The sequence below is a fragment of the Entelurus aequoreus genome, linkage group LG11 (genome assembly GCF_033978785.1).
Source record: "Entelurus aequoreus isolate RoL-2023_Sb linkage group LG11, RoL_Eaeq_v1.1, whole genome shotgun sequence".
In the NCBI taxonomy this organism is placed as follows: Eukaryota; Metazoa; Chordata; class Actinopteri; order Syngnathiformes; family Syngnathidae; genus Entelurus; species Entelurus aequoreus.
The window spans coordinates 32959106-32975588 of NC_084741.1; the positions used below are offsets into that span (position 1 = coordinate 32959106).

Consider the following 16483-nt stretch of genomic DNA (forward strand, 5'->3'; position numbering starts at 1 on the left):
TTGAAAACAATAGGAAAATATGAGGGAGTGAACAACTGACAACGTCACACTACTTCCGTTAGGGGCAAGGTTTTTTTTTATCAGAGACCAAAAGTTGCGAACTTTATCGACGTTGTTCTATACTAAATCCTTTCAGCAAAAATATGGCAATATCGCAAAATGATCAAGTATGACACATAGAATGGATCTGCTATCCCCGTTTAAAAAAAAAAAAGTCATTTCAGTAGGCCTTTAAAATGCTACACGAGACACTGCACATTGATATAGTTCTGTGAAAATTATTGTTTTCTGTGCAAATTTCAAGAAAATAAACAGTGTGTGATTTACTGCAATACTGTCAGTCTTTTAAGTTTTTATTTTTGGTTTGTTGAAATTGTTCACACACTGCACAGCTTTTAATTTTCTATCAATACACGGCGACGCCTTCAAAGCAGGGAGTAACTTAACCCTCTTGAATATCTCCCTCAGTTTGTATGGTTTGTTGAGTTAGCACAGAATGAATATGTGGAAATGACAAATGAGGTAGAAGAGTTTTTATTTATGCTTTATTTAGTTTTTTGTTCAATGCCAGATGGGCTGTGACCTAATGTTTACTGCTTTGTAGAAACACTGTGACGAAGTCTAAATTCATTTTGTTCTTCATGGTGTTTTTGAAACTGCACCATTTTTTTCCTCCGAATTTCCAACTGAACTTGAAGTGTTTTGTCGAGAGGATTATTTCTGTTGTATACATTTTCAGAATGTGGTTGTTCTGTTTTGAGTTTAAGTAAAACAAAGAAAACAATCTGAAGTTGTTGCAGTTGTATTTTTAAGTTATTATGCCATGATTTTACTCGTCCGGCCCACGTCGGAATAGATTTTCCTCCATGCCCCTGAGCTAAAATGAATTTGACACCCCTGGTTTACACGAAAAGGAAACAGCGTGCATCATAAATACAATAATTATTTGAAATCTTTTAGAACTACAATACAAAACAAAATGTGGGAATGTATTATAATATGGCCTATGTATATACACATACAGTGGATAGAATATTGTCAAAAGTTCATTTATGTCAGCAATTCAACTTCAAATGTGAAATTAATATGTGATATAAATTGACATACAAAGTGAGATATGTCTAGCCTTTATTTCTTATAATTTTGTTGATCATGGGTTACAGTTTTTGAAAACACCAAATTTTCCTAGATTCTCAATTCAAGGTTTTCATAAACTGTAAGCCATACTCAACAAAATTATATTTAGAGAAGGCTTGAAATATCTTCAGTTGCATATGAGCCTGTGTTATGTTTTAGTTTCACCTTGTAGATGTAATTCCAGGAAGAAACAAACCTTTACATGATATTGTAATTCTTTGAGTTTCACCTGTATATCTTAGTATATATTATTATATATTGCGGTATATTGTTTGTCTATTTGTATATATAGTAAACATATAAATATATATATATATATATATATACTTTATTTATTTACAGTTAATGTATTCAAATTATAAGCTGTACCCTCGAGTATACTATAGTGTACAATATCATGAATGGTATTATGATTTCTATTTGAGATCGACCGATAACATTTTTTCATGGCTGATACTGACTATTAGTAGTTAATATGGCCCATAACCGATAGATATTTGGAGCCGATTTTTATTTAGAGTAAAAGTAACGTATTGGCTTAAAAAGTTTGGATATTACTATAACAAACTCCAACACGTAACTTGTGTTAATGCCTGTTGCATGTTTATTAAAAAAACAACAACAAGTAAATACAAGAAAACAAAACTGTCAGGGAGTTTCTTGGCACAGTAGCATCTCTTATAAAGTTAAATAAACATTTTAATAAATAAAGAGCTCCCTCAAGTTTTGTTTCCCTGAAATAATTTATATCCCTGCCACACAGACAGGCTGAAATAATATGTATCCCTTAATAACATCAACTGTGATTGATGAAATAATTTCAAATTCATAAGTGTTGATATTGATAGACGGTTAAAAGGCTGATCACCTAGCAATATTACACTCTGTTACAAAAAGAAAAGAGGGTTTTAAATCATTCTTATACAGCGACCTAAAGTACAAAACGTATTGTGCAAATCATCTAAAGCATTATTTAGGTAGAAATATTAAAGGGTACATCATTAACATCTTAATCAGGGCATGGTCGTGACAATCCACATCTTGTAATATTATGCATTATTAGTCAGCCTTCCCTCATGCACACACACAGGCACGTAAATATGGCAGCATATATCAAATATTTCAGGGATACAAATCTTTCACGACATACTGTGCTTTGCTGTTCTGCAGCTTCTCGTGTGGCACTCACTATTTTCTATCGTCTTCGTGTGTCCCTGCAATAAATCTAGACTAAATTTAGTTTGAGTTCTTTAATCACTCTCTCAATCACACGAACATGCTTCTCCTATAACGGACTGTTTCCATATCGATATTTTCATTCACACATGAGGTACTGTGAGCTAGCAGCTGCTGCTTATTGTTTATTAAGTTTTTACAGAATTCTGCTCATAGTAACGTTACTAGATACTAGACATTTAGAGGACGGGAAACTTTCTTACAATTTCGGGAGAGTTTTATGTGTTTGCGTACCTTCGACATATCGGCACACCCACCAAGAGTTCATCCACACTTTTCTCTCTGCTGTTTGTTTGAGGACCCGGCAAAAAACACTCTGTTTCTGATTGGCTCTGCCTCTTACAAGTGCATGGTTTGCGTACCCAATCAGATGGCACCATGGGCAGGACAATGCTGGAGAAAGCAAGCCTGCAAAAGACCTCGGCTTCTGATTGGCTCCGCCTCTTACAAGTGTGTGATTTGTGTAGCCATCGTGGACAAGACAAGGTTGGAGACACCGGCGCAGCTGCACCTCAGCCAAAATAACCAGTTTTAAATGGTGTAATTGTGTTAGAGGTAACTATTACTATTCCCTAATAATAATAAAATAACGATATACAACGTCAAAATGCCAAATATCAGCCCGGCCGATAATCGGTTGATCTCTAGTTTCTATCACTTACCTTACTTTTGGATCATCGTTGAAATGTTTCTTACTTTGTGATGAGCAAACTCCACTGTAAACACAGTGTGTTTGTTAATAGAATAGAATGCCTTTTATTGTCACTATACACAGGTACAATGAGATTAAAAGCAACTCCAGTATCAGTGTGACAGTCTACAAATATGCAAAACATAGGAAGTAAAGAAAATAAAAAAAAGTGCAAAAGGAGGTAAGGTGCACAGTCCAGTCCTGAGAACAAATGTTCTGAATGTGTTGTTTAAATATTATATATTATACTATATACATATATACAGAAGCATTCAGACTGTGGGTGGAAAGTAAAAATTGCACACAGAGAGGTGCTAATCTATAAAATCAGTGCCTATGAGAGTCCACCATGGTTATGGCTTTAGGGAAAAAACTGTTCTTGAGTCTGTTTGTCTTAGACCTGATGACCCTGTAGCGCCTTCCTGAGGGCAGCGGGTCAAACAGGTCAAAGCCAGGGTGGGAGCTGTCCTTGATAATGTTGGTAGCTCTGCTAAAGCGATAAGTATATTGTAAAATATGGGGGTATCTTCGCATGTCATATTTATTTTATTATTTTGGGAAAGTGAGGTATTTTCGCATCTATTGGAGGTGTGGTGTTTGTTAATTGGGCCATAATTTATATAGTAGTAGAGCAGAGACCACTATTTTGAGCACTACAACATAGCCCTACAGTTTGTGCAAACTGTGCACACGTTTGAAACAGTTCCAAAGTAGATATTATTTGTAGTATGCACATTGTGTGATAGATGCGGCATTGTTGGATGATCCTCTTCATAATCTTGTGCGTTTGTTGCCTGCTGGGCTAGAAGAGGACATTTTTCGGTGGCATAATGACCCAGTGGCCTTAATCCTGCTCCATAACCACAGGGGGGATTCCGCTGCCGCTCTCCCACTCTTCATAACTTCCCTTTGGGCACCAGATTTAAAAGTGGAGACTGCAAAAAAAAATTTGTTTTAATCAGTTATGTGCATTTTTAACTTCAATAGACCCCCCAAAGAATTGAAAAACGATCCACTATCTCAATCTCAAAGGAGGTATTTTCTACTGAAGATGATAAGAAATAAGGATATGGTCGGTAAAATCGCCTCAAAGTGGGAGCGTGAATTATGACTGCTTGTTGCCTTTCGGCCAATTGATATATTTTACGGATGTCTTATCACAAGGAGCCTGAAGGTTGGGAGCCTGAAGGTTGGGAGCCTGTGCGCGCGTCCTTGACGACACACAACGCACATCTGAGCTCACAGAACCAGTTGTCGGGGTCTGAGTGTGCTGAACCGCAACATAAGCCCTCGAACCACGACATGTCATACACGCTGAATTTAATCAAATGGCCCTGGGGCATAACTGTGCACGCTTCGTGAGCGTGACGCCACTGCTGGCACTGGAAGATTATGAATACACTTCACTTAGCATTTAGGCTGATTTCATGCCATATTAAGAATCAGATGCTTTTGCACTATTGTTTCACAGTAACATATACAGCTTGTGCAGAATTATTTTCAAAGTTGACATCCTCAGTGAGAGATTTGACCCTGATACACTGAAACAACTCTATTTTAACAAGTAATGCATAATTCTAGCATCATTTTTAACAGTAAGATTTGACACTGCTAAGAAAGAGACAGATTTCTGGGGAGATTAAAAGATTATATAGGTAGGCTGAGTGGGAGAACTGGAGCCTAACGTACAAGAATTTATGCAGGAGTCTTTAAGGTGACAAAAACAAGAAGAACACAGTCACACCAAATAGACGTAAATGAACTATGCTTTTGTCTTTAATAAGGAAATAGCAGCGACGACATTCAATTCTATATATATCAAGTTGTGTACAATTCCCTCCATTGTTTTGTGCAGCATTCCCGACATACCAGATGTGTATACTGTACGGACACCAGCAGCTCAGGGAGCCAGGGAATCTTTGCAGGGAGTTATACTGTAGTACATGTACTCTATCCCATCATTCCCACTGGGTTCCCATTTGTTTCTCATTGCTTTCATGGGTTTGTTTGCTGGCACTTCCCAGGTTATTTTTGGGAATACAATGGATTTATCGTTATTTGCCTGTGTGCAGATCACAGGTCACAGTTATGTCTGGAATATATTCACATTTCGTATCCCCATGGGGTGTCTTATTTTTTCCACATGGCTGTAAATTGCATTTCTGGCATCCTCTCAAAATGCTGGAGAAGACATGCTAACGCACATGTACTAAATATCTTCAAAATGTTATATTTCATCATCATCAGACTAGGAGTGTCAAAGTAGTTTATTATCGAGGGCCGCATCGCAATTATGGCTGCTCTCAAGGGGCCGCTTGCAACAGTGAATATATGTGAATAGAAATATAAAATAGCCTCAAAACTGTTTGGACAACTCTTTTTGATTATTACATTTTTTGCCAACAGATTAATGGATAACTTGCTTTGAAATCGTAAGTAAACAAGATATTTAAGTACTGGTATTTAGTTTTGATAACCCAAAAAATGCTTGGAACTTCTTGTTGCATGATCAGGGGCATATATATATATATAGCACGGCCAGTAGACATTAAATATGCCTTTTATGCCATATATATATATATATATATATATATATATATATATATATATATATATATATATATATATATATATATATATATATATATATTCCGAGAGCGATGATGTCACGTTATCGATGGGAAAACGCATTTTTAGACAATATGATTTGCCTGAGCGGCTAGGAGACAACAAGCGGTAGAACATGGATTAGAAAGGACAGATTTTCAAAAATAATAATAGTTAAAAAAAAAACATTATTTAAAAAAAAATAAAATTAATGTTGGGACTTCCCGCTTGCCGGATTTTGGACGCTGGCGGGCCGAATAGGTTGGGGACCCCTGGTGTAGACCTTATGCCAGACCTGGGCATTCTGCGGCCCGCGGGCCGCATCCGGCCCTTTGTACGTCCCTGTCCGGCCCGCGTGAGGCCAATTATAAATTACAAAATACATTTAAAAAAGTATCTATTTCGAGTGTGCAATACAACGGTGCTGCTTTTGTTTTGAAAAGCGTTATTTGTATTACTTCCGTGCGGACGTATGCTCGTGCGCGCAGCGGCAATCACAAATACAAAATAAATTTAAAAAAAACATTGTGCGTGCAATACAACTGTGCTGCTTTTATTTTGAAAAGTGTTATATGTGCGTATGTCCTGTGAGGGAAGGCGCACAGCGACAAGTGATGCCCGGTTATCCCCGAGACGCTAAAAAGAAAAAAGTTGATGACGAATGGGTGTTTTAAAAAAGACATGGACTGCCAAGTAAAGGTAAAGCCGTGTGCTTATTTGTGGTACACACGTTGCTGTCTTTAAAGAATATAGTGTAACGACCTGCTGAAGTAGATGTTGTCTTCTTGAGTTGCGTAAATGAGAAGTGAGGAGACGTGCGTGTGGAAGGAACGAGATATGTTGAGCTGTGTTAGTATAGCTTGCTCAATAAAAGTTTCAAAAGAGCGTCAGACTTCGTGTGCACTTCTTCTGGACGCTACAATTGGTGTCAGAAGTAAAACTTTGCGCATACTGCACTGTTTGTGTGCTACGTCATCGGGAGGTACGTGCCACGTGAGGAGCTCGCCGCAAAGAGTGAGAGAGACAGAGAGAGAGAGAGAGAGCGTTTACAGGTGCAGCCACGCTGCTTGCCACGGGGGGAATTTCGCCCTCAATGAAGACTCCCAGGTTTGATGGCAAGGCGAACTGGGAGGCATTTCATCCCACTTGTGACATCAATTGTAGCGTCCAGAAGAAGTGCACACCAAGTCTGACGCTCTTTTTAAACTTTTATTGAGCATGCTATACTAACACAGCTCAACTTATCTCGTTCTTTCCAAAAGGAAAACCAATCCTCACTCCTCATTTCCGCAACAGCAACGCTTCTTCCTTCTTCGCCAATCACCTTACAGGCGTGCTACGTTCACAACAAAGAGGATGCAGGATGAAGTGACAGAAATTGAAATTTTTGTATTGTAATATACATCAGGAAGTGTTGTGTAAGAAAGTGTTAAAAATAAAACCATCAAAAGCCATCTGCTTTTGTATAAAGATAAGTTAGGTTAAATGAAAATATTATTATTATCTATCTTACGGTATATCAAAAATAATTTGAGCAAAATTTAATTGAAATATTGTCGGTGTGGCCCTCCAGCAGTGCTCGGGTTGCTCATGCGGCCCCCGGTAAAAATTAATTGCCCACCCCTGCCTTATGCAGTACATACTGAAAACTGAAAGAGAAATACATTTATTCAGCTTTATTATTCCTAGCCTTTCACTAAAATGAAGTGGCGGGCTGCTTAAAATAATATACCGGACTACCTAAAAAAATGTGGCGAATCACATAAAATGATGTGGTGGGCCATACAAGTGCTTTTCAAGGTGTTTACCCAATTTTCATGGTGATTCGGCTGACACCCCCCAAAAAATGTTTGTGCTGCACATTGAGTTGTGTGAGAAATTGTAAGTCAATTCCTCTGGGGGTCAAACTTTGGGGTTTAATAACAAAGCCACGCCACCATGTGGTGTGTTTGTCAGATAAATAATCAGCATGTTTTGGCAAATGTTCACCCTTTCGTGTGCAGCGGTTGAGGGCTCGAACAAAAACAAAACAGTCAAACTGATGGGTTAAGATGATTTAGGTCATTTACACACATGTTTTGAGAGGGAACCTGAAAACTTGAAGCAAACCCAGACAAGCATGGGAAAAACGTGCTCGACAAGATTCGAACCCAAAACCTACTGTGGCTTCTTCTCATTCCGTGCACGTTATGCCAATTGCAGATTGTAAATTTTCCATAGAAGAGAAGTGTGTGTCTTTATGTATCCTGTGAATGACAGGTGACCAATCAGTTTGTACTTTCGGCCAAAGTCAGCTGTGATAGGGATGCTTTTCCCGGGACAGAATAGTAGAATGTGTAGGAAATGAAAGAATGGATTAATAAAAGTCCCCACAATTTAGAGCAAATACCTTTAATGTTTTTACAGTACTTTTTGTGTGGAAGTAATATTGGAGCAAAATTATTTGCAAACGTGTATCTCAATCTGCGCGTGTAATCCTATTGGAAGCGTGTGTACTAATTGTGTGTCCGTATATCAATCTGAGTGTATTTTAGATCCGCATACGTCATACTTGCCAATCCTCCCGATTTTCCCGGGAGACTCCCGAATTTTAGTGCCCCTCCCGAAAATCTCCCGGGGCAACCATACTCCCGAATTTCTCCCGATTTCCACCCGGACAACAATATTGGGGGCGTGCCTTAAAGGCACTGCCTTTAGCCTCCTCTACAACCTGTCGTCACGTCCGCTTTTCCTCAATACAAACAGCGTGCCGGCCCAGTCACATAATATATGCGGCTTGTACACACACATAAGTGAATGCAAGGCATACTTGATCAACAGCCATACATGTCACACTGAGGGATGCCGTATAAACAATTTTAACACTGTTACAAATATGCGCCACACTGTGAACCCACACCAAACAAGAATGACAAACACATTTTGGGAGAACATCCTTACCGTAACACAACATAAACACAACAGAACAAATACCCAGAACCCCTTGCAGCACTAACTCTTCCGGGACGCTACAATATACACCCCCGCTACCACCAAACCCCCCTCTCCCCCCGAATTCGGAGGTCTCAAGGTTGGGAAGTATGGCGTACGTACGTTTTAAGTTGTCTGTCTGTCCCTAATAAAAAAGAACCCTTGATAGGCTGTCTACTTGCATGTGACTTTTGCGACATTTCTGCCGCATGAGATTTGAGCCTGTGCATCCAAAATCGTGAGCGTGTAATACAACTTATGCACGCGCATTCAGTAATACAAACTGCATGTGCGTATCTGAAGTGTGCCTACATTTAACCAACCACGGAAGACACCACACAATTTAAACCAATCAGAACCAACGTACAGCTGAGGTGCGTGAAAGAGAGACAGGTCTCTTTTTCATGCACCTCAGCCCTAATATTAGTTACTATGTGAAGGAGATGACCTCTTATGTCTTCAACCTCTGCATTTGACCCATCCCCTTGTTCACCCCCTGGGAGGTGAGGTGAGCAGTGAGCAGCAGCGGTGGCCGCGCTCGGGAATAATTTTTGGTGATTTAACCCCCAATTCCAACCCTTGATGCTGAGTGCCAAGCAGGGAGGTAACGGGTTCCATTTTTATAGTCTTTGATGTGATTCGGCCGGGGTTTGAACTCACAACCTACCTATCTCTGGGCGGACACTCTAACCACTAGGCTACTGAGCACGCTGGATCTGATGATCAGTGCTCCAAATATCAAAGTACTTAAGATGCTGTTTATGTTGATAAATTATCATTTTCCTCCCGCATGTGAATATTTAAATGTTTCTGTTTTTACATAATATTACACACTCTTATGTAACATAGTTGTTGTGGTAATTTTGTTGGATGTACAGTGCCAATAGCGATGTAATTATATGAACATTTCATATCACGATTGTTGTGACCAAAATGATCATGGTTATTATTTTTATGACGGCATTGCAGAATGTGCTCAAAAGTACTTATACACACACTGAAAATTTTAACCAAGTTTTATGTAAAAAAATAAAATAGAATAAATAGACACAAAAAATGTCCTTGGCAGAAGAAACATTAAATATTGCTCTGGCTTCTTATGAGCCATATCATTTTTCGTTGAGTGACTGTTTAAATATTTTTATCTTCTTCCATTTTAATTTAGTTTTTTTAATGATGAAGTAAAAACGGTTGTTGGACTTGGGCGCATTTAAACTTGCAGTTTAAACGTGTCCTATTGTGATTTGTTTTCCACATTTAAAACATTACTTGTGTTCTACATAACGATAATGGTGGCACTTTGGTAAAAATGTTGCATAGATGATGTTTTACAGACCATCTCCAAACCACTTTCTGACCGTCTCTTCAGCATGCGCCGTTTTGTGGGTGAACTTATTTACGTGCCTCCACTTTGACCGCGTCTTCGCCCCGTCAGCCATGTTGTAGTTTTTACTGACAGATATAAGGTAGAACTATATGCTACTTTGTATTAGAAATGGCAACAGCGCAGGATGCAAGTGCATGTATGAGCCAGTCTGCAAGATTGTTTTATACTTATCTCTGCCATACCTCCATGGTTTGAATTAAATTATTGGGACTTAGGCAGATCCTAAAAACTCAAAAACAGGTACCGATTGAAATAACAGTTGGTTTCGCATTATATGCGCCCTTATGTTTTTAAGAGCAGGCTTAAGACCTTTTTGATTTGGCTTTTACCTAATACTAATTATTTTATTTTTATCTCTACTCATGGTTCTTACTATTTTACAAGTTTTATTATGTTTATTTTCCAACGTTCTTCAGATGAGCCATCTGCCTCAGGGGTTATCGGCCGTGCTTGTGGGGGCGCTTTGTGTCAGAGTCCTGGTGGCCATGATCTGATGACCTCCTGGTGCAGATGGATCCTGTGATAGTGTTTACTCACATGTTTCCTCTGTACTCAGCCATGCAATCATTTGTCCATATATTTGCACATGTGTGTACGTTGTGTGTGTGTGTGTTTGTGTTTGGTATCTGTGTCCGTGCGTACGTATGTGATAATGGGGGATATGGGTCATTGGGGTATTGTTTTGCGTTGCATTTCTTTTATGTATGAAAAGCGCTTTACAAATAAAGTTTGATTTGATTTGATTTGAAGTTCAGTTCCTGTTATTATTCCCTGAAGTATAGATCGATCACTTTGTGCCAAGAGAAAACCGCCTGTAGGTTCAATGTGCACAATTGAAGAGCTTAGTTTCTCAGACAACATTTTGTTTATATAAATTTAGATGGGGGCAGCACGTTGGAATAGGGGTTAGTGCGTGTGCCTCACAATATGAAGGTCCTGGGTTCGATCCCCGGGCTCTTTGTCTTTCTGTATGGAGTTTGCATGTTCTCCCCGTGACTGCGTGGGTTCCCTCTGGGCAGTCCGGCGTCCTCCCACCTCCAAAGACATGCACCTGGGGATAGGTTGATTGGCAACACTACATTGTCCCTAGTGTGTGAATGTGAGTGTGAATGTTGTCTGTCTATCTGTGTTGGCCCTGTGATGAGGTGGGAACTTGTCCAGGGTGTACCCTGCCTTCCGCCCGAATGTAGCTGGGATAAGCTCCAGCACCCCGGTGACCCCGAAACGAACAAGTGGTAGAGACATACACCTGGGGATAGGTTGATTGACAACACTACATTGGCCCTAGTGTGTGAATGTGAGTGTGAATGTTGTCTGTCTATCTGTGTTGGCCCTGTGATGAGGTGGGGACTTGTCCAGGGTGTACCCCGCCTTCCGCCCGAATGCAGCTGGGATAGGCTCCAGCACCCTGGTGACCCCGAAACGGACAAGTGGTAAAGAATGGATGGGGGTATGTTGTTTCCTAATGAGAAAAGACATGTCTTGTATTCATGTTAGCATTTAAACTAGCTAGCAAGCTAGTGCTAGCTTGGTTCTCCAGTAAATGAGCAGTGTCACCCGTCTGTGAGTTTATCAAAGTGTTATCAACCACGGTTTTATGAGGATTTGAATTAGACTAGTTGTTGACATAAGCGGGCTCCACTGTGTATGGTTGTTTGTTTGCCTTTAGGAATTCCTTCTGCAGATAAGTGAGTAATCCCACATAACATTAGGGCGAATATAGTTCCGGCATCTGGGTATGCCGAGTCTAGCTCACCCCACCTTGTCCTCTTTGTTAAGCCTGCAGGCGTAAGATCTATTGACTCAACAGAGTCAGTGAAATATAGAATCCTAAATCTCTTCCTTTTTGCTTATGTTCCACTGGCTCAATTATGAACCCAATCACAATGACAAACAAAGTCTAGTTGAGTGTGTGCACAAAAAAGAAATGAGTTTGGATTCAAGCAATGTTTAGCATGTTCTACCGATTAGCATTCCTAACTGTTCTGTTTTTCTTTCTCTTCTTCCGGCTTTTCACATTGGAATTCCTCTGCCATTCAGCAGGAAGCAAGCTAAGGTATGTACCCCTCGCCTCAACTGTCTGTGTTTTTACAGTGAAAATCAGCAATCAACATGGCTGATGTGCGGTATCAACAGAAGCCATCACTTAAAAAAAAAAAAAAGGAGTTGCAAACAGGCAAGACGGTTTCCTTGAGGATGTGAGAAGTATCCCGCACGGCCTTGTGCAATGGCACAATGGCAGTGATTGAAGGCGTTTTTAGTCGCCTGTTCGTTCAGCAGGAGCCGGATAGATGTCCGTGTGAACGTGTCAGCGCTCTAAGATGTGCTGAACACCCACAAAGGCTCTACAATGAGAGCGGGGATGAGTGTGGACACTGGGCTAGTGTGTGCGCACACATTCAAAGCTGCATTGTTTTGCAATCACATACCCCCGGCCCGCCACCACCACCTCTTCCTCTTGACGACACACTGGTGACTAGCTCAGCCATGGTTCACGCACCAAGGACTGGCTTTGTGTCGAGTAGACTCGTTGACGGAGACCAGGGATTCTTGGGCCTGTAGCCTGAATTTACCCTATAAGACCTAGGCGAGCATGTGGCTGTCTGCTCACTTTGGTCAAAGTATTTTTAAAAGAAGGTTGTGGTCCATATCCCCAGAAATAACAAATAGGGAATTGTTCCAATTTGTTTTATTATTATGTAGCGCTCATTTACAGTAGTAAAAACGTGTCACTCCGACATCAGAACACTTGTCTGTCCCTTCCAGTAGTGTTGTGTGATATTACAATATATATGATAATACGACGTAAAAAAGTCTATGGTACGATTATATAACTAATTTTATGTCTAGGCGACGACGAATGTTACTGCAGCAACGATGCTACTTTTCGTACGCATGGACGTCAACAACATTGCAAAGACAGAGCGTAAAATAGAAGCCAAACCAACAAAATCCGAAGAGGAATTGGTGCCAAAACGTTAAAGAGGAACTCCTTTGTTTGGTTTAAAAAAGTCAGACACTGATTGAACAACGGTAGGCTAATCCGCAAAACATGCCCTCAACGAGTCGTTTTTTTAACACGTCTATTCTTTTCTATCACTTGAATACTCGCGCGACATGAAGAACAGTGCGGCTGTGCCAATATTAGACATTTTCACATATATCGTTATCGGCCTCTTTTTATCAGTATCCGCCTTTGTTTTCTTTCTTTTTTTACAACTATAACAGAAGTATATCAGCAGATACAATATATACATATGATACCAGTATTTTATATCTAAAAATATAAAACGTCAGCCCGTTTGCTCTACATGTGAAGAGTTGCCTTTTTTTTTACTGTAGCCCCCGCTTTCTCTTCCTGCTGCAATATTGGTCGCTTATACACGGTACAAAACTTCATTTATTGGTCATGAAATCCAGTTTTTGTCCTTCTTTCCTGGCGTCTTACCTGTTCCGTATTGTTTGTTTTACTACATGCAACAATCAATCCTCTGTCCACAGCAAGTAGTGTGGTGGGCTCATTAAAGGAGCGCGACAAGTTTCATGTTACTTGATTCAATCAAATAACAAGTTGAAGTACATGGATAGACATTAAGATGACAGAAAAGACATCTCTGACAAAAATCATAACTTTGTGTAAATATATCGACAAATAGGTGACTTATTATATATGAGTAAAGGAGAGTAGGCAGAAGCTCACATATTCTCATACTCTCTGTAACATCCAGGAAGAAATTATGTCAGTCAGCTTGAGAAATGTTTTGCCTACAAAACCCAAAACCAGTGAAGTTGGCACGTTATGTAATTCCTAAATAAAAACAGAATACAAGGATTTGCAAATCCATTTCAACTTAAATTCAATTGAATAGACTGCAAAAACAAGATATATAATGTTTGAACTGAGAAAAGTAATTTTTTTGGAAAATAATCATTAACTTAGAATTTAATGGCAGAAACACATTACAAAAAAGTTGGCACAGGGGCATTTTTACCACTGTGTTACATGGCCTCTTTGTTCCGGAGGACGAGACGTCCACAGTTTCCAAAAACAATTTAAAATATGGACTCGTCAGACCACAGAACGCTTTTCCACTTTGCATCAGTCCATCTTAGATGAGCTCGGGCCCAGCGAAGCCGGCCGCGTTTCTGGGTGTTGTTGATGAATGGCTTTCGCTTTGCATTGTAGAGTTTTAACTTGCACTTACAGATGTAGTGACAAACTGTAGTTACTGACAGTGGTTTTCTGAAGTGTTCCTGAGCCCATGTGGTGATATCCTTTACACACTGATGTCGCTTTTTGATGCAGTACCGTCTGAGGGATTGAAGGTCCGTAATATCATTGCTTACGTGCAGTGATTTCTCCAGATTCTCTGAACCTTTTGATGATATTACGGACCGTAGATGGTGAAATCCCTAAATTGAGAAATGTTGTTCTTAAACTGTTGGATAATTTGCTCACACATTTGTTCACAAAGTGGTGACCCTCGCCCCATCCTTGTTTGTGGATGACTGAGCATTTCATGGAAGCTGCTTTTATACCCAATCACAGCACCCACCTCTTCCCAATTAGCCTGTTCACCTGTGGGATGTTCCAAATAAGTGTTTGATGAGCATTCCTCAACTTTCTCAGTCTTTTTTGCCACTTGTGCCAGCTTTTTTGAAACATGTTGCAGGCATCAAATTCCAAATGAGCTAATATTTGCAAAAAATAACAAAGTTTTCCAGCTCGAACGTTAAGTATCTTGTCTTTGCAGTCTATTTAATTGAATATCGGTTGAAAATGATTTGCAAATCATTGTATTCTGTTTTTATTTGCGATTTACACAAAGTGCCAACTTCACTGGTTTTGGGTTTTGTACATACTATGTGAAGGAGCCTGGAATTGATTTTATTAAAATGTTCGCAATATTGATTCAAGGTTCCTCACAAGGAAACCTTATAATGTATTAAATCCATAAACTGCTATATAATTGTATAAAATTGAGTAGATGGCGAGTTATTGTAATGTAGAGTAATCCCATTTTTTTTACCAATTTTCCCAGGAGATTTCCCATGCATTTTTAAATGCAAGTGTTGATTCTCTTTTGACCTAAAGCGTTAGACACACATAATAAAGGTGTTTGTGAAATCCACTGATTTTGTTTGGCGCTAAATTAACCACAACATTAGCGCTGCATTAAAAATGGTGTTACTACTTGTCCAACGTTTTCTCAGAAATAATGGTAAAAAAAACCCAACTTAAAACCTTGTCCAGCTGTTTACTGACATACATTATAGTATTTGTGTTTAAATAACTTTTACTGCAAATTAGTATTGTCTCCAAATATCCGTATCGACCATACTTGCCAACCTTGAGACCTCCGAATTCGGGAGATGGGGGCGGGGGCGGGGTTGCGGGGGCGAGGTTCGGGGGGCGGGGTTGAGGTGCAGGCAGCATACCCCTTCCCCTTCGAGCTTTTCTGGATGAAATTTAATTATTTTTTCCAATCCTTTTGGAACTTGCAAGCGTATTTCTTCTTCTTACTCGTCGTCGCCATGTCTCTTCTTCGTTCTTCTGCTTCGTGTTCTTCTTGTTGTGTGTGTAGTTGTGCACCGAGCTCCAAAAGCCGTAGATGTTATTGTAGCGTCACGGAAGAGTTAGTGCTGCAAGGGATTCTGGATATTTGTTCTGTTGTGTTTATGTTGTGTTACGGTGCAGATGTTCTCCCGAAATGTGTTTGTCATTCTTGTTTGGTGTGGGTTGCCAGTGTGGCGCATATTAGTAACAGTGTTGAAGTTGTTTATACGGCCACCGTCAGGTGACATGTATGGCTGTTGACCAAGTATGCCTTGCGTTATCATTAAACCAGTAAAAAAAATCCTACAACGTGTCAGCATTTCTTGACATCTTCGAGTAAAGACCATTGTTAAACCTGTCCAACGCTATATTACTATGAGACTGGGCCAGTACGCTATTTACATTGAGGAAAAGCGGACACCTGGACAGCAAGCGGCTGTTAAGGGGTGAAGGTTTCAGGTTAGAGAGGACGTTAAAGGCAGTGTCCTTAAGGTACGCCCCCAATATTGTTATCCGGGTGGAATTCGGGGGAAATTCGGGAGAATGGTTGCCCCGGGAGATTTTCGGGAGGGGCACTGAAATTCGGGAGTCTTCCGGGAAAATCGGGAGGGTTGGCAAGTATGGTATCGACATTGAAAAAAAAAAAGATGTATCGATCGATCTCTAATAGAAACAGTGTTGAAATGTGACAAAACCAAAGCGTGATGAATAGAAAAACACACCAAACAAAGGCACTGTTTATGACAAGCAGTCCTGCAGACCCAGAGAAATTACAGATGCCATCATTAAATTTGTATATGTAGACATGACTTTAGTATCTACTGTCGAAAAAGAGGGCTGATACTAACAATAAATCTTTTCATTATATTGTCCTTTTTATGTATAAAATATGTTCTTT

General features: G+C 39.8%; 1 protein-coding gene across 5 annotated transcripts in view; it reads left to right on the plus strand.

Annotated features, from left to right (window-relative positions):
- kif13a (kinesin family member 13A) overlaps nt 1-16483 on the plus strand; it is a 105836-nt gene that overhangs the window by 26582 nt on the left and 62771 nt on the right. For 4 of the 5 annotated variants that reach the window (XM_062062991.1, XM_062062995.1, XM_062062993.1 and 1 more), the window contains exon 3: nt 12069-12084. In XM_062062991.1, coding sequence (XP_061918975.1) covers nt 12069-12084 — 16 coding nt within the window. The remainder of the gene's footprint in view (nt 1-12068; nt 12085-16483) is intronic. The other variant, XM_062062992.1, reaches the window with a different exon arrangement.